The following is a 27,153-nucleotide window of genomic DNA, read 5'->3' as shown; positions in this document are numbered from 1 at the left end:
CTTAATGCAGATGTTTCCTTTTATTTGTATAAACCTGCTGTCTGCTGATCTCAAGTGACCCCACTTCTTACAACGTGAAAAAAATGTATATTGCATTCCTAATCCACATTCTCCATGCTCTTCTCTTTTTTTTTTTTTTATCTCTTTTCTTTTATTTTCTTCTTATGACACATACAAAGAGCTTAGAAAATTTGGCTCAAAGTTAAAAAATCCCACAACCCAGAGCCAAACTGGTAAATATCTGTCAAATACTTTAGGCAAATGTGCTAGAAATAATTTACAAATCCTACACTGTACAGCACCAATTGCTCTAGTGAGGTAGAGTTGTGACTGGGGGTAGCAGTGCGTGACACTGTTTACTTCCAGGCAATAGCCCATTTAGAGTTCCAAAAATATATATAAAAAAATATTAGCATTTACACTGACTTTGCTACATTCTGGATCAGATTGTAATACTTATTTTTGGAACATCACAGCATTGATTCATAAATTTAGCTTAAAGAGTGAAGAGCAGCATGCTGCAACCCACAGGCAAACATACACTGGCTGGGTTCTACTGCTTCAGGTAGACATTGTTTATTTTGGATATTATCCTTTCTGTGGAAAAAAAACCCACATTTTACAGTACTGTAATAGGTTAGTTAATGGCAATTCCTGGGCTGTAAAAATCCTCCTAAATAGCTCCTATGGCAACAAGGACATAAACTTGGTGTGATAAACTAATTAATATAACAAAATCATAAACTGCCTGCCTTTTTTTTACCCCTACTGCATGACAATTAGAACCAAATGCAGTTCAGTGAAGAGATATGTATTTTACAAAAAATGTCCTTATAGAATCATGGCACTGAGGTTGTGGTGTTTGTTTTTTTTTTTTTTTGTATGCCTGTCCCTTTAATCTGTGAAATGATGGGGTGAGACAATGCAAAGTGACCGATGAGCAAAGTGTCTACAAAGCTCCTCACAGAGTCTCCGGTTTTAAAGACCATATTGCCTAAATGGCTGAAGTGCAATGCTAAAACGAGATTTGCAGTTCTCTGTAAAAGTGAGGAACAGATTAAATTTGAATAATTAATTTTAATGTTTTCATTTATTTTCTTGTGCATTAAAGTTTAACTTGCTTATACCTCTTAATGCAAGAAATAAAATTTAATTCCCAGAATTCAGTTCTTGTTTCTGACAGAATGAAATGGAAAGGCTCACAAAATGTAGGAGGACTGCAATGTAAATTGATTAGCCACAATTTCCACCTTCTGGGTGAGTTTCCATAATAGATGACAGACTTTTTTTACATCACAGGCTGAGATGTTACTCAACATGACAATATTTATTTTCAAGTGCTCCATTTTCCCCCAGAATGCTATTATTCCATTTGAAGCTTGACTTTTCAGAGGGTCAACAAATACAGTGCTGGGGTCCTTTGCTACCTATCCTCTCTTGCTCAGATACTGTTTGTCATTATTGTTTCATTAGAACTAAAAACAGGTAACATTTTGTGACATTGGTTTACCAAAGGAGTGGAATGCAATCAGAAAATTTAAAAAATTATGGTGGGAAGAGGAGAAAGGTTGTAGCCTCCCCAAGTGTATCACCAGAAATATAAAGTAACTCAGACATCCAAAAGTCTCAAGAGATTCTTCCTTTGTTCTCGTGTTTAATTTATGATATATATTTTAAATGGAAAAAACTATCTTAGAAGTGAAAAAAAAATCTTATATGTAATGTAAAACTGCGCTAGCACCACACAATTACATACAGTAGGACAGGGAATAAAGCAAATAAGGGGACTGTGTTAAAATTCTCTGATAATAATGCCCAAATAACTCTTAAATTCTCACAAAACAAAGATTTAATATCAAAAGACTTTCTAAGACTGTCGCTATGAACCTTGGAAAATGAGACTTCTAAAATCCTCTCAAAAACAAGCCCTCTGATCTATTCTGGAGCACAAAGCAAATCCTGCTGTGGTACTGCAATTTATATCAGTGTACATTTGGGGGAAGCGAAAAGTGCTTTGGTGGCAGACGCTGAGAAAAATGGTCAACCACTAATAACTAAACTGGCAGCTGGTTTAAAGCAGCTCTGAGTCTTATTTTGAGGCAGGCAATCCTCCCAGTGGAGGTAGGTCTGTAGGCAGAAAAGGCTCAAGCTTGTCGAAGAATCAAAATGAAAGTAAAATTTGTTTGCTAGACACCAGGTACCTCTCTGCTGATGGTCGGGCTATCATTCCCTTTAACTCATTTGGATTTGGCTCACAGTCTCCTAATGTATGATCCATTACTGTTGTGATATACATATCCTTTGATTGAGATTCACCTCATTCATTGTTCCTGTATTAGCATCCACCACATAATTATACAAGGAAGAAAATCGTGGTGGATGAATGCCCTTACACGTTGGGTGTCAATGAGAGGTACTGAATATCATTTTCTTCTGTGGTGGACTTGTGTGCTGCTCTCAGCTGTGATCACTGTTCTCTGAGCTCTTACTGAGTTTGGAGGCATTTATATGTTGTGAATTCAGCTGATCATCAAATTTTGTAGTATCAACATTGCCATATAAATTAGCTGGTGAGTCAATAAACTACCCTCTAAAAATCTCTTACCTCAATTCTTTGGCTCCATGAAATGACATTGGAGAAGTACCACCACACAAAGCATAGTACTGCTCCAAAAAAGCCAATCTTACCTACTCCTCAAATGTGCTACTAAGGTTTCTAAAAGTTCAAGATGCTCATCATTATGTAGTGAGACATAAAACTGAATCCACAATATCTGTGTATCTGGTACAGAGAGGCAGTGCTTGAGTTCAGTGCAACTGAAGTTACATTGGAAGGAATATTCAGTGAGGGTCTGTTCTGTACTTATGAATACCCTAGTATTTCTGATGTTGCCAAAGGGATATCATTAATCATCTGCAGTAAGTCTTCTATAAAACATTATGATAGTTTTCTTCTTAGCTGAAAACAGTGTTGTAATTTTCATTACCTCTTTACAAAGATAATCCTCTCAGATGGGCCTAAATATTTTTATTTTTGCCATTAGAAATAACACATCTGTGTTCGCTGTTTTTTTTCCACAAAAATGCTTTCCTTTTATTAGCTATATATAGACTTAGCTTCTAATTGTGACAATATTTTTCTGCTTAATTATACAACAAAGAAAGGTTGGGTTTAAATAGGATTAATATATCTTCTGGTTAATTAAACATGAAGCTTCTAGGAAGATCACTCCAAAAACAAAAGCAATTAAGACTTGGTTATGTACGGAACATAATTAGGCAGGAAGTTTTTGTAATCCCAAGGACTAACTTTTGCTTTCCTTTAAAATAACCTGTTATCTGACTTATTTTAGAGAAAACTATCAAACAAGAATACAAGCACTGTCAATTCAGGTATGTCCTCAGCTCTGTCCCAGTACCAAAGGTTAATTATAGATTAAAAATCACTGCTGTGTTCTGAGAAAACATGCCTCTGTTTCTATCTTTATGCCTGTTGAGCACGTCTCATCCCCTGTGAATAGATGTACACACAGAACCAAGCCCAAAATAAGTAAGGAAATTCCAGTAAGAGCCTATTTTGACACTATTACAAGGCTCAAGGTGCTCTTGTACAAGACCCAGACAACTGAAGAAATTTTTAGTTGAAGTATTTGTATCTACTGTGATTTCCTTTTAAAATTCTCTTTCTCTCTTTCTTTTTCTGATGAGGTCTTTCTTTTATGTTGTACTTCCTGAGGGGGAAATTGCTCTTGTGTTAGTTGAGGATCAAGCAGGATCAATGTTATTAAGTGGAGTGCATAGAGGGTCTCACACAACACACAGACACACCTGAGTTAACACGGAAACCAAAACCAACAAATCTAAGCTACAGAGTTTTCTGCTGAGACCAACACTAAACTGTGAGTAGGATATTATTAGTGAAAAATACGTGATGAAACCCATGACTAAGCTAAGACTCAGAAACAGCAAGAGAAACGTCTACACCTACTTCATGTGATGCTTTTACATGCACAGATAGAACTATTTCATTTTTCTTCTCTTTGCTTGGTAAATGTCAATCTGGTTAAGCACTTCTCCCACACTCTGAAGAAGGCTGTGAGGTAGTTTGTTGCCTTCTAATTTAGGTAAGTTAAGGTTCCTTTGCCACTGCTACTCTGTATCTGTGTCTCAGTTTCATTAGCAGAAATATATGATCTCTATTCATCATTTGTCAAGCTAGGAACCTATCTGCTTCTAACCACTTTATGCAGGGAACAGAATGAGAAAATGAGTAGCAGATTTTGAACAAACATGTTCTAAAGTTAACTGGAATCTCATAATAAAGCTCTACTGCATTTTTAAAGTGGCATAAGGACTAAAAGGATATGAATGTAAAATTGAGAGGCATAGTCAGGCAATGATAGCTTTCCAAGACCTTTGTATATTTAATGCATGGTATCTTAATAGATAGATGAAGAACATATGTCTTGCTTTGTCAAGAAGTAACATTTTGGAAAAAAGCACAGAGCTAGTAAAACCAGCAGAGTCCAGTAAATATCACATAAAATTACCATAAACCAGAATTAGATTCAGTTCCACTGTTCTTTAGTTTTCGTTCCATCATAGCTTTTTTTCTCATCTGTTTTTACATCAAGTATTTTTTGCTGCTTAAAGATATTTGACCTTGTCACAGTCACTTCATTTCTCTCTGTCACTGTATTTTCTTCATCACCTTTTTGTCCTGTCAAGACTGAAAATATTGTGGGGTAATAACTGTGTCCAATTGTGCTTAAGTATAAAATCAGTTCAAATGTAGCTATGAAAACAATGAACAGTTTTATGAGGAAAAAGTGGATGAAACACTGGCATGGAAGAAGACATGAATATGAAACAGATTTGCATCCTTTGCTTCCGTATGCCTACCTAGCCAATTTTGTAGCCATTTTGCTATTTAAGAGAGGGCAAGGAAAAATATAATTTTGTTTCACAGAGACGGAGTTTTATTTTAAATCAGTGGAAGGAATAGCTAGGTAAAACAGGATGTAATTTGAATCGGAGGAAAACTAATGTCTCTCCATTAAAATTCAATGTGTGTCTTTTTCACAAGGTGCTGCTATTGGCATTAAGCAAGAGCAAAATTTCCACTGTAAATATGCAGTAACAAGAAATACTTCAGACTCAAATCTTCTGTACATCAAAATTCAGAACAACCAGGGAGTTTTCGCTTACACTCACAGATATTTTAAAGCACGATCAAAACCTGTTATTTTAATAGGAAATGGGTCATTACTCAATCTAACTTTCGTCTGCAGGGAAGCGATACACAGGGAAAAGTTACAAGTCAGTAAGGGGACTGACAGTATACTCCTGTAGTTCTTTAGAGCTAGACATGACCCAATTGTTTATGGAAACCTCTCAAGTAATTTTTGCTAGTGTTGATGAATTTGTTATGTTTCAAAGATAGACTGTGAAACACTGAATTAACCCCTCATTTTTTAACTGAAGACTTAACAGAGAGAGTAAGGAATATAATTCACCGAACAGAGTAGGAATTTGGGCAATGAAATATTTTTTCTGCTATAAAATGTAACCATAGCTAATTTACACTTCAAACAGACTCACTCCTTGTACCTGTTTATGAAGGTGTCGTCATACAAACTTTTAACACAGAAAACAATTGTGCTGTAACTATTTGTTGTCTATTTCCTGGACACCTCATGAATAAAAGCTTCTGTACTCTGCCTGTCCTTCTATCAAATATCTTTCTGTTTGGCCAGAGCACAATCAACGATTATACCACGACTTTAGACTTCGCTACTTAAATGATAAAATACAGCCTAAATACAGCATTGAAAATGCAAAATAAACTAAGATTTTATGCTGCCTTATTTAATTTCAAGGCTTAAATTCAATTACCACTATAAACATTTCAATAAAACGAACTGCAGAAGAAGGCTATGCAAAGTCAAAAGCAATTTAGGAAGGGCAATGCTGAAATGCACAATTTAGGAACGTTATTAGTGTGAATAATGCAGTTAACTACAAATGATTTGGGGGAAAAACTAGGTTAGAGATTGACCTGTGGAATAGCCATCGCATATCGTCTGGCAAGAAAGTGAGACATTGATATCAAAGCACATGTCTGAATACGATTTCTCTAAACCAGGTGTTTATTAGTGGTGCTCTTGCTGTTCATGTTGAGCTACACACTGTCCCAGAAGCAAATAGTGATGATCTAGTTGCAACTCAACCCTGTGGTTTATGGGTAGGTGAAGAAGACAGTAGAGTCACCCATTGGTGTTCCAAACCAGGTATTACAAAGTAAGCAAATTCAACAGCGCACAGTTTAGAAGTGGGTTATCTCTCTGTCTGCTTTTGTTCCTGACTAAATAACTCAGAACTATTTGTTCATTACTACCTTATTCTAGCACTGGTTGATTTTTATAAGGAAATTTAGCTATAATGAGTTTCTGGCAAAGTATAGGGAAAGAAAGATCCATGTTGATAATCTGATCACGCCCTGCCTTGATACATTGCTGCATACTGTGAACTATCAGACTACACGAACAGAATCCTATCCTGTGAACCTTCTCATTGAGGTAAGCACAAGGCCAAGGAGATACCAAAGCTGAGTGTCCAATTAAGTCCTTCAAGCAGAAATGACAGCCGCCATGCCAAAGATGAGAAGAAAACAAAACAATGCTTTTGAGTTGAAAAGATAAAATTACTAACATTGTCTTTAAATATCTTTCAGTACCCCAACAAAAGCATGGCACAAAGAAAGGCTCCACATGACTTTTCCACAATTTGAAAACTCACCTTTGTGCTTGTGGGAAATTATATTTAAAACCCAACACTAACTTTACACCTGAAGAAAAAGAGAGATCTTTTGTTGCTGTACCTGTAAAGAATATGGATTCCTTTCCTAACTCTGGTAGTGACGGCCATGGTTTATTGAAGCTGAAGAGAAGACACGTGCCCTTGGTCTATAATGTGTTGTAACTAAGCTTACAATTCCCACAGAATACTGTGTCTTTCAAAGATCAGTCAGAACACACTGCTTATCAGTCCAAGCCTACTAGAAGTCATACAGTTTCCTTATTATGTTGATTACTAGATTGGTTTTAAACTAATATTTTATGCTATTACAACTTTTGGTCTTTCAACCCTTCATTTAATTAAGATGCTGTTAAATACTATTTTTTTTTCCCCAGACTGTATGTGTTAAAAGACAGAAACCACTTATCTGGCTATTTTAACCAGTATTGATATTAATGCTGGAATTAATTGGTATTAAATACATTAATAATGTATTAGTTAATTATTTTTCTAACAACACAATTCAAAAGATAATTAAATGATCCATGTGATTTTTGCTGTATGAAATGTTTTCAGCATTTAGGAAATGCTGCAGGATAGTTCTTTTCTATCTAGTAAGCCTCTGCTGAATTCATTAAAAATAAACAGGTAAATACAACAAAAAAGGGGAGCAAGATTCAGGTGAGAAACAAATACCATGAGAGACAGGAAACATCATTCCATTTTGTTTTAGTCACAGAATGAACACTAACATCAAAATACGCTCAGATAACCGATATGAGGTGAAAAGATAATGTTCTTTTCCCAGATTAAAAAATGGAAGGATTCACCTCCTGTAACTTTTCTCATTCAAAATTTCATCTTCTAGTTTAAGCTAATTGTCTGTCTCTCTCTGTGGCTAATGGAGTAAAGCCCTATTTCCAGGGTGATTCATAACAGGCAACTCAACAGAGTAAAATGAATTATTCCCTGACAGTGCTGTCCTCTTTCCGTTGCCTGTAGAGGGAGCCTAAGCAACTAATTTGAACTAGGTATTTTTAAGAGATCTCTAAATTGCATATGTAAATTTTATATATGAAATCTGCAAAATTGAAAACTGTAGTTTAGTCCCTTTGCCACAGGTTATACAGCAAACAATTAGGTGAAATGCAAAATAACCCCAAAAATATGCACTGTCATTAGTCTTGTGTTAGCTGTGCTCTGCACGAGGATGCTGGAGCTGACACAACATGTGGCATGGTTACCCTCTTGTCTTCTCTTAATCCTCATTTATCTTAGTATTTAGACAATTTGAGATGACTTATGTTGGTAGTACAAAACACAACTTATACCACCTTCAAGTACATTACTGAAGAAATGTAACACAAAGTCTACTTTCTATGAAAAGAAAAACTGAATAGAAGCTATATTTGGTTTAGCCTTTAAATAACAGCTTTCTCATTTTATCACTTAGGAGCTTAAACACTGTAACTGAATGCTAGAAAACAGACATAAATAGGCCCTACGATGGCATGAGACTTTGTAGAGAGAGATGCTTTTGCATATATATATTTATATGTACACACACACATATATATATATACACACATATATATAAAATGGATAATTAATTGGAATATCTGTGAATATGATTTTGACTTTGTTTTCAAACCTGAGGCAGCATTATGTAAAAAACATGGTCAAATATTAAACTGGAAGAATAAGTCAGCTGCAGCACTGAAACAACTGTTTTCTCATGCTGTTAATGAAAAATCTTACTAATGCTGTCTCATATTGGATACTACATTGGCAGTAAAACATCCAGCCCGAATTTATTATACTACTGGCAGTCATCACATCTTGAAAATGTGCAGTTTTATATATGACAGTTGCTGTCTTTATCAGCAGTTGTTTCTCTTCCCTAGTAGTGCTTAGCTGATTCCATCACATACAATCAGCTAGAGAAATATTAGAATAAGACACTGCTTATTGCTCCGCTCTACTCTTTAAGGGAAGGATGATTTTCCAAAATTGTCTGGGCTCAATGGTAGATATATAAAATAACTGTGGATAAAATATCAGGTTTATCATTCATGCACATATAGCTACAGAACATTTGTTATGGGTTTTAAAACTGGGATGTCTTAACCATAAATAAGTCCTCCAGACATAACAGAGAGGTGCCGGGAGGTGGACACTGGAAAATGCAATCTTTTATTCTTCCAACTCATCATGCCCTATATAAATGGACAGCACAGTCTACTCTGCCCCCTTTTCCCTCTCTCCTGCTCCCAGTGCAGATTGCTATCAGTTGTTTGGTATTTCAGGGGAGGCTTTTGGCCTTTATAGGCTTGGCTAATTTTTTTTACTGCATCATTCGGGCTTGGGTAGGAAGGTATGGGGGAGGACACTGGGTCCTGGCTGGAGAGGAGGTTTTTGGATGGTGTTTGCCTAGTGAAGTTTTGGTAAGCCCAGAATGGGGAACTTGGCCAAGGCTAGATATGGATTTGTGTATGTAGTTGTGAATAGTACTTCCATTTAAATTTCCAAATCTTCCCAATCTTATGTGGAGCGTTTTTCTTTAACTCCTTCGGGGAGGGGTAAAAAGCTTCTGTTCACTCACTAAAACTGCGACAACATTCCACTAGCTTTGCAGCAAAATACAAGCTAAGCAAACAGATGAAAACATTTTTTTCCAGTGAGCAAATTGTTTTAAAGTTTCAAGTAAAACAAGAAATAAAAAGCTGCTGCAGGGCTGCTGGTCATCTGAGAATATGGAGATGTAAAAGGAATCTCAGCAGGCTTACAACATGGGCATTCTTTTCAGGTGGCTGTGATTTGTAGAGAAGCAGGCCTTCAAAAACCTGGCATATCACCATTATTAAGTCAAAATACAACTGCTACCCATGTACAAATATAAAGTTAGGACTAGGATAATGTACAAATCAATTTATTCAAAAGAGGTGGTTGACTGGGGAGAAGAATGTTCATCTGCTTGTAGACACCAAATGAAATGAGATGCCTCAGGTCCAGGAATGTTACAGAGGATGGTAGATTAGAGAAACAGCATCAGAGAAATTATTTGCTGAAGCACCAGGCAAAGCACAAGTGGACAAAGACATTAAAGTAGACCTTGTTGCTGTCCTTATTAGACAGTGAGAGAGAGTGGGAAATCAGCACAGTGATGAATATGGCATCTGTCAATCTGTCAGAAATTAGGAAATATTTTAAATCACCAAAACTTAAATATGAGTTAATAGAAAAAAAAAAAAAAAGGGAGTTTAAGATGGTGTTCTGATTTTGAAATTAATAACTGCAGAAAATCAATACCAGAGACAGAATGGATTTTGAGGAAAATGTTAACTCTTTTGAAAGTCTCAGAGAGGAAAATGAGATCTAGAATAGCGAATACGTATTTATGAGCACAGTCATCAAGCATCTGAACAATAGGAATAATTTTCAATAACCTTTAACAATAACCTCAGTATCTTGTTCTGGGCATAAGGTGGGAAGTTCTTTAACTTTAATGTCAAATAACTGAAGAAATGAGGAGCGGGGTGACCAGCTGTCATGGCAGTCCTAGACTGTGACCAGGAAGAGCAGAAGTACTCTCAAAATTGGCAAAGCAGCCTGGTTGTAGTAGTTCAGCAACAGATCCTGAGAAAAGTCTGTTAACTGGTTCAAGGTAGCAAATGATGCTGACAAGCAAATTAAAGTAAAGAGGGAAAGGGAATGCCTTGCTGGAAAATGGCTATTTTTTTAAGGCTTTTCTTTCCTTTCTCAGTAATTAACTCGAAATGCTTTACCTCACTTAGTTTATGCTAAATTTATACATAATTACAGAAAGCAAATCATTACTTTTTAATTTATTTTTTTTCATTTCACGTCCCCACCTCTCCATAATCTTTAATTTTATGCAAATAATTTCACAGAAGTGTCTCCAACATGATGGGAATACCTAGAGAAAGTATTCAGGAGTAGAGAAAGTTGCTGGAACTAATTACTTGCATTAGATTAGGTACCAAACATGAACAGCTATTTTGTTCTGTATGGGCAAGCTGCTTAGATTTCAGCTGCAAGTACAGAGATACTAAACAAGCAGGGTACCTAGGCTGGTGAAAGATTCTGTGTGTATTAATTAAGCCAGGTAACTGACATGCCTTCTGCAGCATCATCTATAAAGGAAGAGTGGCCTTGAACTGCAGTGTGTAGGTGAGTAGAGTCTAGATCACAACAGATTTTCAGCAACTGCAGCTCTATTAAGACGAATATTCTTCCTGAGCCTAAAAAAGTACAGTACCTCTGTGGAGCTGCATAATGCTTCATATTCCCACCTCCGGGGCTTAATTATGGAAGCAGCAATTCAGAACACTTTAAAACAAAGAGCATGCCTGTCAATGGCTGCATTTTAAAATACATAGAAGAATGAGAATTTTCGTTTTTGAGAGAAAACTGAGTAAAGTAACCAGCTCATGATGGAGAAGAATTTAGCTCTTCAGTTTATCCGAAAGTGCTGTGAACTGCCCATAAGTAGCAAGTAATATTTATGCAAACATTATCTCTTAGCAACCATTATCACAGCAGGAGCTCTGAGATGTGTGTCAGCACACAAGCAAGGTTCCTCCAAAACTGTAAGTCAGAACAGATCTGTTCGAGCCATCCATATACCACACACTACAACAAACATTTTAGAAGGCATTCATTAAGATTTTTACCCAATTTTATAATCTTTCTAGAGATAAAACAAACACCACCCCTCAAAAAAAAAAAAAAAAAAAAAAAAAAAAAAAAAACAAAAAACATATGGAGAAAATTCAAAGGACATGGAGAGCAAACACTGTGAAGTATCACACTGGTAGACCAGATATTTTTGCAAAATCCAGAAGTCTATTGTTTTAAGCCCGTTTTTGGACACCATGGGGTCACAACTGGGAGCATTCTTTGTAATATACAATTGCTGAGGGAAAAGGGCATCCAGATAAGTTTGCTTTCACATGCTTTTTCTTAGAAATGTTTTGACTAAACTCTTTGAAAACAGCATGATGACAAAATTGCAGTCAGTGTTTTAAAAGGTTACAATACAATACTCTGATTTTAAGGGAAGAAATAGAGAACTATTAATAAAGAGAACAACAATGAATAGATGAATTTAAATAATAAATTTTTTCTTACGGAGTCTAGACTTGAAGCATGTGAGTTCACCTTTATTCATTAACTGAATTCAGAATAATCAGCCTATAGTGGAAGCTAACAACCTCCTTAAGCACTAAAAAAAACAGTAGTTTTAACATTTCCTGGTTTTGCTTTTTCTTTTCTTTTTTATCTTTTTTTTTTCTTTAAGAAGAGATGTTAATACAGTTTTTTGAAGACATCACAAATACAAGGACTTTCAGAAAAAGGCTAAATTGGTCATATTCCTGTGAAGTTACTGAATTTACATCATAGTCATATGACAAATGAACTAAAAGAGGAGTATTTCTTCACAACTTTCAGTTTTACCAAATTAAAAAAAAATAGAACACCTTATGCTTCAAAGACTTGCAGAGACTGAGCAAGCGCTAAGATTAAATTTTGGGTGCAGACTTAGAACATAATGAAAAAATAGAAAATAAGAATTAGCTCTGCAGTCCCTGGCCATCTGTATTTGATGAAAAATCCAGTCACCCATAGGAGGAATAACACACCACAGGATATTTCTGTGGAGTCCCTGCACATCCTCAATTTCTTGATATCACTGATGGGGCTAAATACAATACAACTGCTTCTCTTTTACATGGAGAAACACCTTCATCTGCTTCTCCATCATAAAACACAACAATAAAATTTTCTTCCTGTCCAGAAGTTACTAACTGTTGTTTCAACAAGCTGCTCTAAAAAACTTTAAGCAAACCCCAGGATCCTCAGCTACTCAAACGTTAAAGAGACAAGGCAACTGATCCTTCCTCTCTGTATATGTTCAAACATGGGAAAAGATAGTAATCATATTGCTAAATTGCTTAGCAACTGTAGGTGAAAAAACTAATATGCCATAATTTATATGTGAAAAGATTGCAGGGGGTTAGTAGCCACGTCGAGTGCTATTGAGGCTTCCTGCTGAGAACTACACTGTAAACTGTCAGCTGACTCAAAACACTGCTATTTTCAACAGTTCAAAAAATGTAAATGTGTCAGTGACTGGTCAAATAGGCTTCCACGCTGGTGATTTATTGCTATCTTTTACATTAGTGCACTACCGACTTGTATAAATCACTCCCAGGCTGAAAACAGCCCTCGTGCATAGCTTTATAATGAATTCATGTGCTGAATCAGTCTCGCTAGCTTCAAAGTGGTGTCAGAAGGTGGTTTTGAGCAGTCTCAATTAGACAAAGATAACTTCCATGAGCCAGATTTGGTAGCATGCACAAAGCTGAAGTAAATATATTTTTCCAGGGAGCTGCAGAAGGATGGAAGGGGGAAAAAAATCTACCTTGTCTCTGACAATAAAAGAGGAGAAGCCGGTGGAATAAATCTGCAACTGCTTTTGGGATGCATCGGAAGAATTGTGGACAGCAGATCAAGGGAGGTGATTCTGCCTCTCTATTCTGCCTTGGTGAGATCCCATTTTAAGTACTGGCCACCCACTGGTCCAGCTTCAGAGTTCTCAGCACAGTAAAGACATGGAGCAAGTCCAGAGGAAGCCACAGAAATATCAGGTGCCTGTAACACCTCTTCTATGAGGACAGGCTGAGAGAGTTGGGGTTGCTTAAACTGAAAAAGAGAAGGCTTTGGTGAAACCCTGTTGTGGCCTATCAATAATTAAGAGGAATTATTATAAAAGATGGGGACAGTCTATTTAGCAGGGCTTTTTGTGGCAGGACAAGGGGAGATGATATTAAACTAAAGGAGAGATTCAGAATATATATATGGGGAAAAAAATTGCAATGAGGGTGGTGAGACATTGGAACAGGTTACCAAGACAGGTTGTAGATGCCCCATTCCTGGAAACATTCAAGGTCATGCTGGACAGGGTTCTGAGCAGAGTGCTCTAGTTAGATGTGTCTATGCTTATTGCAGGGGGGTTGGACTAGATGGCCTTTAAATGCCCCTTCTAACTCAAAGCAGTCTATGATTCTGTTTACATCTATTAAAAAAGGAAAATTCATGGCTGCTGGGCAACCCATAAAGCATAGCTAGTGCTGGTGAAGGATTTCATGAGCAGGGTTTTCTACATCTGAGATAACAGCGCTAACAACTAAGGTAAAGACATAAATATCTGTGTGGGCTTTTATAGCTTCATCATGTACAGAGTTAGGATGGTTACACTCAGAGACTGAGGTCTATGAGTATAATCTTTAGCCAGTCAAGCATCCCCATACTTGAAACACAAAGGAGACAAACATTTAGGAAAATGCATGTGAAACTTTACCTGCAACCACTGTGACTGGTCATTGTGTCCAGAGGTCCAGGCATTAACTTTGCCTTGCTTGTCCAGCCGGGCTTTCCTGGGCTCCCAAGCAAACATGTCCATGTTGAGTGTACGGAAAACACTGGAGGCAGTAATTTGGAAGTCCTGTATATGTCCTGATTTCATCCCCAGGGGTTCAGAGCATCCTAGAACAGCAAGATAAGATCTGTGACATTACCTGCTTATCTCTGTAAGTGGTTTAGGTTTTCTGTTATGGAAAACTAGAAATTCTTGAAGAAAAGTTTTTAATCAAGGCTACTGTTAGGGGAACTTACAAACAAATAAATGAAAAATAGCCAGTTCAAGGCACTTTATTTCAATGCTACATTAGATCAAAACCAAGATAGAGAATTCAAGGCATTTCATCCTGGCATAAATTTATGAAGGAAATCAAACAACAAGTTTTATCACTCAACTTCATTTTATTTTCATGTCCAGAAGCTTGTTAATTTTTCCCCTTTCAGTATGATTTTCTCATGCTTTTATGTCATGTCACATTAACTATGTGTTTGGCAACTACGGAAACATTAATTTTTTATAAGCCACTGCTGAAGTAAAATGTAAACAAGTACTGAGCTCCTCTATGATTTTGAATTACTTGACATCTAGCCAAAAACTTAGAAAGCCCCAACACCCACCGACAGAGTGGAAGACTGTAGAAAAGTGTAGTAGGAAGAATAGCAGGAGAAACCAAGGGTTAAAGGGTTACTTATTTACACCTAGCAGATGTCCCACATCTTTGAGTTATTTTGATTGTAGCAAGAGTTAGCTTTTGTGCCTCTCTGTTTGGTATCCTTGGAACACCAAAAAAACCCACAACCCCCCAGCCTCCCCCACTCCCCAACCTCCCCCCACCCACCCCCACCCCCCCCCCAAAAAAAAAAAAAACAACAACTTAATTCATAGATTCATACATTCATAGAATGGTTTTGGTTGAAAGAGATCTTGAAGATCATCTAGTTCCATCCTCCTTGGTATTGGCAGAGACACTCTCCACTAGGCCTCATCCAGCCTTGCCTCAAACAGTTTCAGGAAGGGCACATCCATGACCTTCCTGAGCAACCTGTTCAAGTGTCTCACCACCTGTAAGAGACTAAATCTTTTCTCTCTTGATGTGAATCAACAAAGATAAAATCACCTTTGCTCCTCACCAGACAACAGCTGCCCAGGGAGGGGATGGAGAAAAGACCTTCTGGCAACAGAAAGTGTAACTGTACTCTCTGGAATGTGCACAGACCAGACTATCATCCACCCAGGAAAGGGAGGATGGTGAAAAGGATGCAATGGATTCACCACCTGATCTGATAAACTCCTGATGTGTATTCTAGTATTGGAATGTGCTGCCCAGGGAGGTGGTTGAGTCACCAACCCTGGATATGTTTAAAGGTCGTTTGGATGTGGTATTTGCTACCTGAAAGGTATCCAGGTGGGGGTTGGTCTCTTCTCCCAGGCAACCAGCAGCAGAATGAGGGGACACAGTCTCACATTGTGCCAGGGGAGGTATAGGCTGGATGTTAGGAGGAAGTTCTTCACAGAGAGAGTGATTGCCCATTGGAATGGGCTGCCCAGGGAGGTGGTGGAGTCGCCATCACTGGAGGTGTTCAAGAGAAGACTGGATGAGGCACTTGGTGTTATGGTCTAGTTGATTGCTTAGGGCTGGGTGATCGGTTGGACTGGATGATCTTGGAGGTCTCTTCCAACCTGGTTGATTCTATGATTCCATGGTTCTATTCTGTGATATGGTTTAGGGGTGAACCTTGTAGAATAGGGTTATCGGATCCTGAGGGTCTTTTCCAACCTGAATGTCTCTGTGATTCTGTGTGATTCTTTATTGTGTCTACGGGCAGGTAAGAAGCAAAGGAGGAGGCAGAGACCCCCCCCACCTCTGATGGACCCATGTAAGCACACAAGAAATACACAGAAAGATTCCCTGGAGGCAATACCTGGACACATACTTAAAAAAACCTGTGACTAAAAAACTGTGTGAAAGACCTGAGCAATGCCTGCCAGGGGGAGAAAAACACGGAGAGAAAAGGACACAGAGAGAAAAAGACATCACCATGTAGCCTGGAAGCAGCAGACCAGGAGGAACCCTTTCTCTGTGCTCTGAGTTCTGCCTGCTGTAACTCATGGAGAAAAGACACCAGATGTTGGAGGCTGCTCAGAGAAGGACTTGGACTTCAGGATCTCTCCCTCCCCTCCTCCAGGGAAGACAGCACAAGCCAACAAGGATAGAATTATAAAATCATAGAATCATAGAATCAGTCAGGGTTGGAAGGGACCACAAGGATCATCTAGTTCCAACCCCCCTGCCATGGGCAGGGACACCTCACACTACATCAGGCTGGCCAGAGCCTCATCCAGCCTGGCTGCAAACACCTCCAGGGATGGGGCCTCAACCACCTCCCTGGACAACCCATTCCAGGCTCTCACCACTCTCATGCTGAACAACTTCTTCCTCACTTCCAGACTGAATCTCCCCACTTCCAGCTTTATTCCATTCCCCCTAGTCCTATCACTCCCTGATAGCCTAAAAAGTCCCTCCCCAGCTTTCTTGTAGGCTCCCTTCAGATATTGAAAAGCCACAATAAGGTCACCTTGGAGCCTTCTCTTCTGCATACTAAACAGCCTCAACTCTTTCAGTCTCTCCTCATAGGAGAGGTGCTCCAGCCCTCTGATCATCCTGGTGGCCCTTCTCTGAACACCTTCCAGCATGTCCATATCCCTCTTGTAACAGGGGCTCCAGAACTGGATTCAGTACTCCAGGTGGGGTCTCACCAGAGCTGAGCAGAGGGGGAGAATCACCTCCCTTGACCTGCTGGCCACACTTCTCTTGATGCAGCCCAGGATCTGGTTGGCTTTCTGGGCTGCAGGTGCACACTGCTGGCTCCTGTTGAGCTTCTTGTCCACCAGCACCCCCAAGTCCCTCTCCTCAGGGCTGCTTCCCAACCAGTCACTGCCCAGCCTGTATTTGTGCTTGGGATAGCCTCGACCCAGATGCAGGACCCTGCACTTGGTCTTGTTGAACCTCATGAGGTTGGTTTGTGCCCACCTCTCCAGCCTGTCCAGGTCCCTCTGTATGGATCCCTTCCCTTCAGCCTGTCTGCTGCACCACACAGCTTGGTGTCATCAGCAAACTTGCTGAGGGTGCACTCAATGCCTCTGTCCATGTTGCCAACAAAGATGTTGAACAAGACTGGTCCCAGGACTGAGCCCTAAGGGACTCCGCTTGTCACTGGCCTCCACTGGGACATGGAGCCATTGACAGCCACTCTTTGAATATCTCCAGGGATTGGGCTCCAGCTACCTCCCCAGCAACCTGTTCCAGTGTTCCAATACTTTCATGGTAAAGAACTTGTCCTAACATCCAATCTAAATCTATCCTTCTCTAGTTTGAAGCCGTTGCCCCTTGTCCTATCACCACAGGCCTTTATAAACACTCTCTCTCCATCTTGCAGGCCCCCATCAGGTACCAGAAGGCTGCTAGTAGGTGTTCCCAGAGTCTCCTCTTCTCCAGGCTGAACAGCCCCAGCTCCCTCTGTCTTTGTAGCAGAGGTGTTCTAACCCCCGATCCTTTTTGTGGCCCTCCTTTGGACCCACTTCATCAGGTCTATGTCCTTCCTATATTAAGGGCTCCAGAGCTGGATGCAGTAATCCCTGTGAGGTCTCACCAGAGCAGAGTAAAGTGGCAGAATCACCTCTCTGTATCTGCTGTCAACACATCTTTTGATGCAGCCCAGGCTGTGATTTGCCTTCTGGGCTGCAAGTGCACACTATTTGCTCATGCCCAGCTTCTCATCCATCAGTACTCCCAAGTTCTTTTCCACAGGGCTGCTTTCTATCACCTCATCCCCTAGTCTGTATTGATCTGGCCCAGAACCCTGCACTTGCTCTTGTTGAACCTCATGAGGTTCACCTGGGCCCACCTCTCCAGGTACTGGAAGACCGCTATCAGGTCCCCCAGGAGCCTTCCCTTTTTTCCTCATACAGGAGGTGCTCCAGCCCTCTATGTGTCTGTGTTCCTCTGACTTGCACACTTGTACACTAGGAACACAGAAGGTACACATGGTCCCAGAAGCTGATAATAGAAGAGACACTCTTCAACAGCAGTACCGTAGTAACAGTACAGGAAGCCAAGGGAGGCAGATGAGCTGCATGGCTTAAAAATATATATATAAAAAAAAAAGAGAAAAATAAAGGCAATTTAAATGGACAAGAGTGAGAGGGCTGCTAAGACGTGAGGAAAGGTGGATACATGAGCAATGTTTAATGGCTAAGGAAAAGGTGAAAGAGATGGCAATGTAAAAAGAAGCCTTTTTCTGCCCTAGCTGTTGAAAACCTGCATATATTTAGCTGTCCCAAAAGTCTCACTTCACAAATTTGGGGATCCTACTTGGTTAAGTAGCCGACTTGACTCATTGACACTGTCAATAATATTTTAATTAACCCATTGAGGGGAGAGCGTGCCCAGGATCTAATAGAACTGTTTTTTCAAGGAGTGCATCAGCACTGTGAGTGCACAGAACCTTGACCTTAAATATCATTAGCAAGACAGAGGTTTTCCACCTGACACTTATATCCCACTCCATCGGGATGACTCATATCAAGTAATCATTCGTGGAGTCACCAGCTGTGTTTCTTAAAGCACACATCTAAGTCAGGAAGGATTTCCTGCTGGGACCATGACCCTGCTCAGCACCTCAAAACACTCAACACCTTCGAAGTTTTTATTTTGGTTTTCATTTTATTTGAGGTAGATATCAAAGCTGGCTCACTTTGTCTTTTCTCTCCACAATATGTTTACCCAGATTTAAAGACTTGATTCTTTTTTAGTTTCTTTGATATTATTTGCAAAGTTCTTTTGGTCAGATCATACCTTCTGTTTCACCAGTATTTTCAACACACAGAATTAAGTGGATGTCCCCTCCCTGGAGGTGTTCATGGTCAAGCTGGATGATGCCTTTAGCAATGAGGTCTAGTGGAAGGTGTCCCTCCCCAGCACAGGGGAGTTGGAACTAGGTATCTGTAAGATCCTTTCTGACTCAAATCATTCTATAAATCTGTGAATTGTTAGAGATTCAAAGCAGGAAGGTTAGATCAGGCCCTTTGGGGTGGGGGGGTCAACAGAAGCAAATACATATTACCAGAGAGAGGTAATATGTGCTTTAGTCTAGTAAGTAGCGTATTTAAAATTTGAAACACTGGATGTTTCATGTTAAATTATAAAATGAACAGGAAACAGAGTTAGTTTTTAAGAAAACCCCCAACCTCTCAGAACTGACTCTCAATGCACAAATGGAGTCTGCAGGATGAATTGCCTAGTTCAAAAAAACAACAAAACAATTTTTCAGGGAGTAGGAGGGAGCAACTGATAGCACATATGACAGTGATTTTTCTGTTTCTTTAGAGAAGGACTTTGCTTATTATTCAATTCTGAAGTATCACTCCAGGATCACAAGGGCTGTCAGCAGGAATGTTTCATCAGAGGCATCAGAAGGAGGTTCCTGACACAAAACCACAGGTTGTCAAAACTGGTTTTCTGTGCTGGTCAAATCCATCAAAAATAGCTCTGCCTTTTCTGAGTATTATTATTGATTTATGAAACAACAGATGTGTCTGCTTGTGTCTCTGTGCATGCGTGCATGCATTAATGGGATTTTACACTTGCCTTCCTTCTCCACTGCTGTTAGGAAGGGAGGAGGAAGGCTGTTATTAAAGTAACAGGAGAAAGTGAGAATAGGAATGAGATCCAGGAGAGGTGAGTGTGATTCACATGGGTAGTATACAATGTCTTAGGGTTGTGTCACAGAGAGCAACAGTAGACTCAGGCACTTCCCAGCTTCTATAGCACTCTGCTTCAATACCAGAAGATAATGACTGTTTATTTTGATAGGCAAGCTATAACCTAGAGCGCAAAGAACAGAATCATCAAAATAGTACACAACTTTGTGTCTGTAGGTAGCAATGCCACCTAGAAGTGTATTTATAACAATACTTCTGACTCCCCAGTATATTTCTTGTTCACTGCACTGTATATTTAGCTTTGCTTTGCAACACCTGTGCAAAAGGATTCAATCTCCCTTCCCATTTTCACAACTTGTTAAAGCTAGTGAGAGCTGATAGAGACATACTTATGGCTATGCTTTGTGGAGCATTTTAAGTCAAAATGTTTGAAATGCTTTGAATGTCACCAGCTGTTATAAATGGTATCTCATAATTCTATATGTTTAAACCTATCTAGTTATAAGTTTGTAGTTATTTCTATTTTGGTCTAGCTCAGTGAAATGGGACTAGTGGAATAATGAGAATGAGTGAATTAGCAGCTTGGTATTGAGAGTGCACACACAAGTTATTCCCTGATAACCCTTCTGAGGGAAAAATATTACACTCTGCAGTCCGTGTCCTGTGTCACCTACCTCTTCTTTCAAGAAAGCTCAGAGTAAATGGTAAATATTAAATGCAGTGGAAACAAAACCAGAAATGAATCTACAGTAAATTTCTACATGCCTCTTGGGTCAGAATTCAGAGAATCAGACAATCACATAAGGTTGGAAGAGGCCTCTGAAGTACGACTCTGCTGCTAAAGCAGGTTTGTCCAGAGCAAGATTGTGACCCCAGTGTAGACTCCACAACCTCTCTGGGAAGCTTGTTCCAGTGCTCCAGAACCTTCAGTTTTCCTTATGTTTAAGTGAAACCTCATGTGTTTCTACCAATTGCCTGTTGTCCTATCACTGGGCAGCATCGAGAAGAGCTCAGCCCCACCTTTATGATCTCCACCCTTTAAATATAAATATATATATGAAGAAGATCCCTTCTCAGTCTGCTCTTTTCTAGGCTAAAAAGTCCCAGGTCTCTCAGCCTTTCATCATCAGAGGGATGCTCCACTTTCCTCATCTTTTTTTCTGGCTCTCTGTTGGACTCTCTCCAGTAGTTCTCTGTCCCTCTTGAACTGGGGTTCGCAGAACTGGGCACAACACTGTAGATGCAGTTGCACCAGGACAGAGCAGAGTGGGAGGTGAATGTCCCTTGACCTGCTGGCCACACTCTTAGTGCACCCCAGAATACAACTGGCTTCTTGGCACATTTTGGTGAACTTGCTGTCCACAAGCACTTCCCTGCAGAGGTGTTTACAAGCAGGTCAACCCGTCACCTGTACTGGTGCAGTTATCCTTCCCCTTTCATGTAGTATTAAAAAAAAAGCAGCATAGGTCAATTATTTGAGGGCAAAGGTAATTCTGTTTTAATTAATAACCATGATATTTTTATTTTCTGTAAATCAAGGTATTTAAAAAGCTTTCTTCCTGCTAATTAACATAGGATTACTTTCCTGATTAAACAGTGTTGAAGATGAGCAAGTGGAGGAGAACATAGTATTTATGGCCTTGAGCTGTGTCAGGGGAGGTTCAAGTTAGGAAAAATTTATTCAGAAGATTTACCAACTGTTGCAACAGGCCCAGTGAAGTGGTGGAGTCACCATCCGTGAAGGTATTTAAAAGATGGATGAGCTTGGATGTACTTAGGGAAATGGTTTAGTGACTGTGGCTTAGCAGTAGTGGTTGGATCAAGCTTAAGACTAGGAGCTGGACTTGATGATCTTAAGACTCTTTTCCAAGCTCAACAGCTCTATGATTCTATGATTCTATTAGATGAAAATGCTACAATGTCCCTTCATTGGCAGTTTGTGTGAGTGACACCTATAATTAGTGTTAAGATAGAGAAATAGTTACCAGCGAGTAAAATGAAGAAAGAAGAAAGTTACATACTCAGAAAATTCTATGGCTCTCACAAGGATGGTTAAGTTCCAGCATCCCTCTGCAAGAACTGTCAAACTTAGAACACCAAGAATTTTCTGAGCTGGTACACAGCCATCAGCATACAAGAACATCAACAATGTATGACGTGGAGTATGTGGAAGGCAGAGCTTGCTAAGGCAGATGTTTTAGTGTGGGAGTATTTGTACGAGTAAGTGACTGTGTTGTGTGGACATTTACCTGTTTTTAAAGCCAACAGCTTGATGCCACTATTAAAAACAGATTAATGAATAAAGGCATTCTAATAAACAGTATCTATGATCTGTTTCTCCTCTCACATTAATATTCTATGAAGCCAAGGGAATTTCTAACACAGGGATGTGCAAAACACAAGTAAGGCAGGATGATAAGGCAAAGAAAATAAATGCCTAATTTACTGATTGTCGACTCCACAAGAAATGATCACGATTTTCAATATGATCTGACCACAGGTCCCAATAAATAAAGCTGTTTATAAGCCTCGAGCAGATTGTATTGAACATTTTGCTGAAGTTTGTCCTAACCAATAATTAGTTTTTACGATGATCTAGTGCTAGAAGACAGTCTTCCTCCCTTCTGTAGTGACTCTTCTCTAGCACCAGAACTTGCTAGAGAAGCAATACTTCTCAAAGTATTCCATCTGGAAGGGGTCACCCAGAGAGGTCCCCTCCCTGGAGATGTTCAAAGTCAGGTTGGATGGGGCCTTGAGTAACCTGATCTAGTTGAGAGGTGTCCCTGTACATGGCAGGGAGTTTGGATTATATGGTATCTAAGGTATTTTGCAGCCTAAGCTGTTCTATGATTCTGTGATGCTATCATTTTTCTGCCTAGGACAGACCACCTGGAATTAGAGTGAATTAATCTGCTGTTATGTATAATTATACTCTTTCTTCAGTAAGACTGAAACTGTTCTGCTGAGCCTTGGCTGCTTGCAGTTCTACGTTATGACCTTGAAAATGTTAGGAGACCACTGAAATGAACTCACTTAGGTAGCTGTCACAGCTCTTTGAGCAAAACAACTCCTGGTCATTCTGGCAAAGACTTACTCTAAATTGTGGTTTCAGAAATGGACAACAGAAAAAGAAAAAAAAAATCAAATAAATCTAATAGATTAAAGCAGCTAGACAGAATTTTCTATTTACCTTCAAATCTATCTATATTGGGAAAAGGCTACAGTGAGATCAATGCGTTAACTTTTCATTTCTGATTCTGGTTTTGATGCCACTAGAGGACTGAGAATTATTTAACTTCAGACGGGATGACTACTGTTTGTACAATAATCAGAAGGCCACATAAAAATAATTCTTAAATTAATTCAGTGGGGTGCTCCCTCTGGTAAAAAGTTTTTCTCTTGAAAAAGGTAAAAAACTTACGTGCTTTACTGAATTTATAAGGGAACATGGTTCTTGCAGAAAGTGGCTAGAGGTCAGGCTTTACATTTACAAGCTGAAACTTCTGGTACTACAACCCTTAAGAGGGGCTTACATTGGCTTGTCTTGTTCATTTACTTTTTTTCTATGAGATGCAATCCATGTTTCTGCTAGAAACCCACAAAACAAACCTAAGCTGAAATCTTGACTAAAACAGGCCAGCAAAATTATCTCTTACTACACTTTGAGCAGTCCTCAATCACAGCTGAAGCACCCTTGCCCCTCTGAGGATATCATACAGCACAATCACTATGGTCCCCCAGCAGTCAGAAGAAATTACTTAAATCAGGTTTGATGCCTACTTCTGCTGCATGGCCCTGCAGAAACAGCTTTGGCTCTCAGAAACTGTTTTCAGTGCTTAGTTTGAGCTGTGCTGAGATAGAGATTCTTGTCTTCATAGACATTAGGAGTCCTGACAGCTGTTGACACAAAACTGGGTGGGAGTGTTGATCTATGAGGATTGTGAGGCTCTGCAAAGAGATGTGGACAGGCTGGATGGATGAGCAGAGGGCAGTTTTATGATGTTAAACAAAGACAAGTGCCAGGTCCTGCACTTTGATCAGTATGGGACAACCCCATGCAACACAACAGATTAGAGTAGAGTGGCTGAAAAGTTGCCCAGCAGAAAAGGACCTGGGGGTGCTGGTTGACAGCTGTGTGAACATGAGCCAGCAATGTGTTCAGGTGGCCAAGAAGGCCAACACCATCCTGGCCTTTATCAGGAATAGTGTGGCAAGCTAGAGTAGGGAAGTGGTCATGCCTCTTTACTTGACATGGGTGAGGCTGAACCTCGAATACTCTGTTCAGTTTTGGGCCCCTCCAAGAAAAACATTAAGGTGCTGGAGTGTGTCCAGAGAAAGGCAAGGAATCACAGAATCACAGAATGTTAGGGGCTGGAAGGGACCTCGAAAGAGCATCTAGTCCACCCCCCCTGCCAGAGCAGGATCACCTATACCTGATCACACAGGAACTCATCCAGGCAGGTTTTGAATATCTCCAGAGAAGGAGACTCCACAACCCCCCTGGGCAGCCTGTTCCAGTGTTCCCTCACCCTCACAGGAAAAACATTTTTCCTTCTGTTTCCATGGAAGTTCCTATGCCTCAGCTTCCACCCACTGCCCCTTGTCCTGTCATTGGGCATGACTGAGAAGAGCCTGGCTCAATCCTCTCGGCACTTACCCTTTACATATTTAGAAACATTAATGAGGTCACCTCTTAGTCTCGTCTTCTTCAAGCTAAAGATACTCAGCTCCCTCAGTCACTCCTCATAAGGAGATGTTCCACTCCCTTAATCATTTTTCTGATTCTGCCCTGGACTCTTTCAAGAAATTCCCTGAGGTCCTTCTTGAACTGAGGGGCCCAGAACTGGACACAGTATTCCAGATGCAGTCTTACCAGGGCAGATTAGAGGGGGAGGAGTACCCCTCTTGACCTAATAACCACACCCCTTCTCATAAATCCAGAATGAGCATATTGCCATAAAAGCATATTGCTGGCTCATGGTCAGCCTTCCATCCACTAGGAGCCCCAGGTTCTTAACCTCTTCACTTCTTTCCAACACGTCAGTCCCCAACCTATACTGATACAAAGCTGGTGAAGAGTCTAAAGAAAAAGTCTTATGAGGAATGGCTGAGAGAACTGAGGAAGCTGAGGGGAAACCTCATTGCTTTCTAGAACTATGTGAAAGGAGGTTGCAGTAAGATGGAGGTTGGTCTTTTCTCTTCAGCATCAGGTAATGGGAGGAAATGGACTGAAATTGTGCCAGGCAAGGTTTAGATTGGATATTAGGAAAAAATTCTTCATTGCAAGAGTGTTCAGGCATTGGAATAGGTTTCCCACAGAGGTGGGAGAGTCACCATCCCTGAAGGTTTTCAAGAAGCATGTAGACATAGCATTTTGGGACGTGCTTTAATGGCTGTGGTGGTGTTAGGTCAACGGTTGGACTTGATGATCTTAGAATCCTTTTCCAAACAAAGCAATCCTATGAGTCTATGATTAAAACTGCTTCAAGTGACATTTTGAGGTTACAGATAACTGGAGGCCAATATGTACAGAAAAATTTACCCAGTGTTACTGGCTTCAAACCACATTACCTTACTATTACTGCCCTGACTGCAAGGCCCTTTGTCACATCATTTAAGCACATCTTGCTGCTTACACAATGCACACAAAAGAGGGTAAGTCTGGACAAACTCAAGCTCGACAACTGCATTTTGTAAGGAATAAACTGCACATGATTTAGACGTCAGGAACAAAAATGTGCTGCTTGACAGCTGCCTTCAGAGGGGTGATGATGGCAGGCAACCCACCTGACAGTTCACAGCCAAGGAGTTCCATTCTCAAAGTGCAGTGTCTTCTGCACACCTGAGGATACAGCCGTATGTACTGAGACTTGATTGGAGGGGTGAAGGAGTTAGCATATGGGGTGTTATTGTCCACATTTCCACGAAACACCTGTGACAAGACGACATACCCATGAAAATGTGCCAGCAGGGTTAATGGAGGTTCAGTTCATTCCCATATCTCACAGGTATCTGCATCGTTCTGAGAGTCCCAGCACGTATATCTGCAAGCTTTTCCCAAACAGAGGCTGTTTCCATCACTTCCAGTGCTCAACATACAAGGTTTTAGCAAAATATTCTCTGGTATTGGCATGTATTTGCCACCTGCACTGAATCAGGACTTCTACTATGTCAAGCCTAGAAAATGAAGCTACTAATGCAACTAAATTATGTAGTCTTTTCTAATTAGTGTATTAAATAGTCTCAATTCAATTTACCCAGCAATTATTTACGCTGATTGACATTTATTTTTTCACTCTACTTCAAGAACCTGAACCAGCTCCCACTGAAGTGCACTATAACCTTCCATTGTTTGCACGGGGAGCTATAAGCATTCTTCTATTCACTCCTCACTCTAACCAGATATGATTGTACTTTTTTTTTCTTCCCTCATTATATGCATCTTCACACAACATTTTAATTTCCTAATTGAGAAACTATGTCTAAGGCTGCAAAGTGCCTTAGCTCTATCTTGGCTTACACAGTAAAAGGATTTTTGCTGTTTTGAATGCACAACTCTACAAAAAATAAGTGGTAACTACAAACAGTAAACACACTTCCCACTGGATCATATTGTTTGTGCAGTACAGAGATTAGCATGGGTTCTGTGCTGTCAAGGGTTAACACTAATCTGCTAATGCAATGAAACTAATTTCTAAACAGAGTAATGAGTAATTACTGGTAAACTAATTAAAATGAAAATCAGTTAAGTGTAATAAACAGGATTATTGTAGCCTTGGGACACAGTATTTATACAACCATCAATTAAAGTATAAGAAATCCTTAGCAGACAGAAGTGCAAATTTATTGACAGAGTGTTTTTCAGAGAAAAATAATAACAACGCAACCTGTATCATAGCGTCAGGCAATTATTACTACAGATACCTCATCCTCCTGAAGGCTGCTAAACCATAACATGTATTCATACACAGATGGATTGATCTTACCATATCTTCATTTGTGCCTTTTACTTTGTACATCGTCCACGACTTCCCATCATTACTGTATGCAATTTTGTAAGATTTTACATATTCTGGACTTCCAATCCTCTTGGCACCTTGAGTTATAACTCCAGTGACTCTCATCTTCTTCTGTAGGTTTATCTGAAATAACAATACAATGTTACTTCTAAACATATGAAGAACATAATC

At 39.7% G+C, this 27,153-nt stretch overlaps 1 protein-coding gene across 1 annotated transcript in view; it reads right to left on the bottom strand.

Annotated features, from left to right (window-relative positions):
- EDIL3 (EGF like repeats and discoidin domains 3) overlaps positions 1-27,153 on the bottom strand; it is a 329,191-nt gene that overhangs the window by 38,813 nt on the left and 263,225 nt on the right. The window contains exons 8-10 of the mRNA XM_054397697.1: positions 26,950-27,105; positions 25,751-25,895; positions 14,183-14,367 (exon numbers count right to left, since the gene is read on the bottom strand). Of these exons, the coding sequence (XP_054253672.1) occupies positions 14,183-14,367; positions 25,751-25,895; positions 26,950-27,105 (486 nt within the window). The remainder of the gene's footprint in view (positions 1-14,182; positions 14,368-25,750; positions 25,896-26,949; positions 27,106-27,153) is intronic.

This window comes from Indicator indicator, chromosome Z (assembly GCF_027791375.1).
Source record: "Indicator indicator isolate 239-I01 chromosome Z, UM_Iind_1.1, whole genome shotgun sequence".
Lineage (NCBI taxonomy): Eukaryota > Metazoa > Chordata > Aves > Piciformes > Indicatoridae > Indicator > Indicator indicator.
The sequence above is the reverse complement of the archived record's forward strand: the minus strand, read 5'-3'. Positions and strand labels throughout refer to the sequence as shown.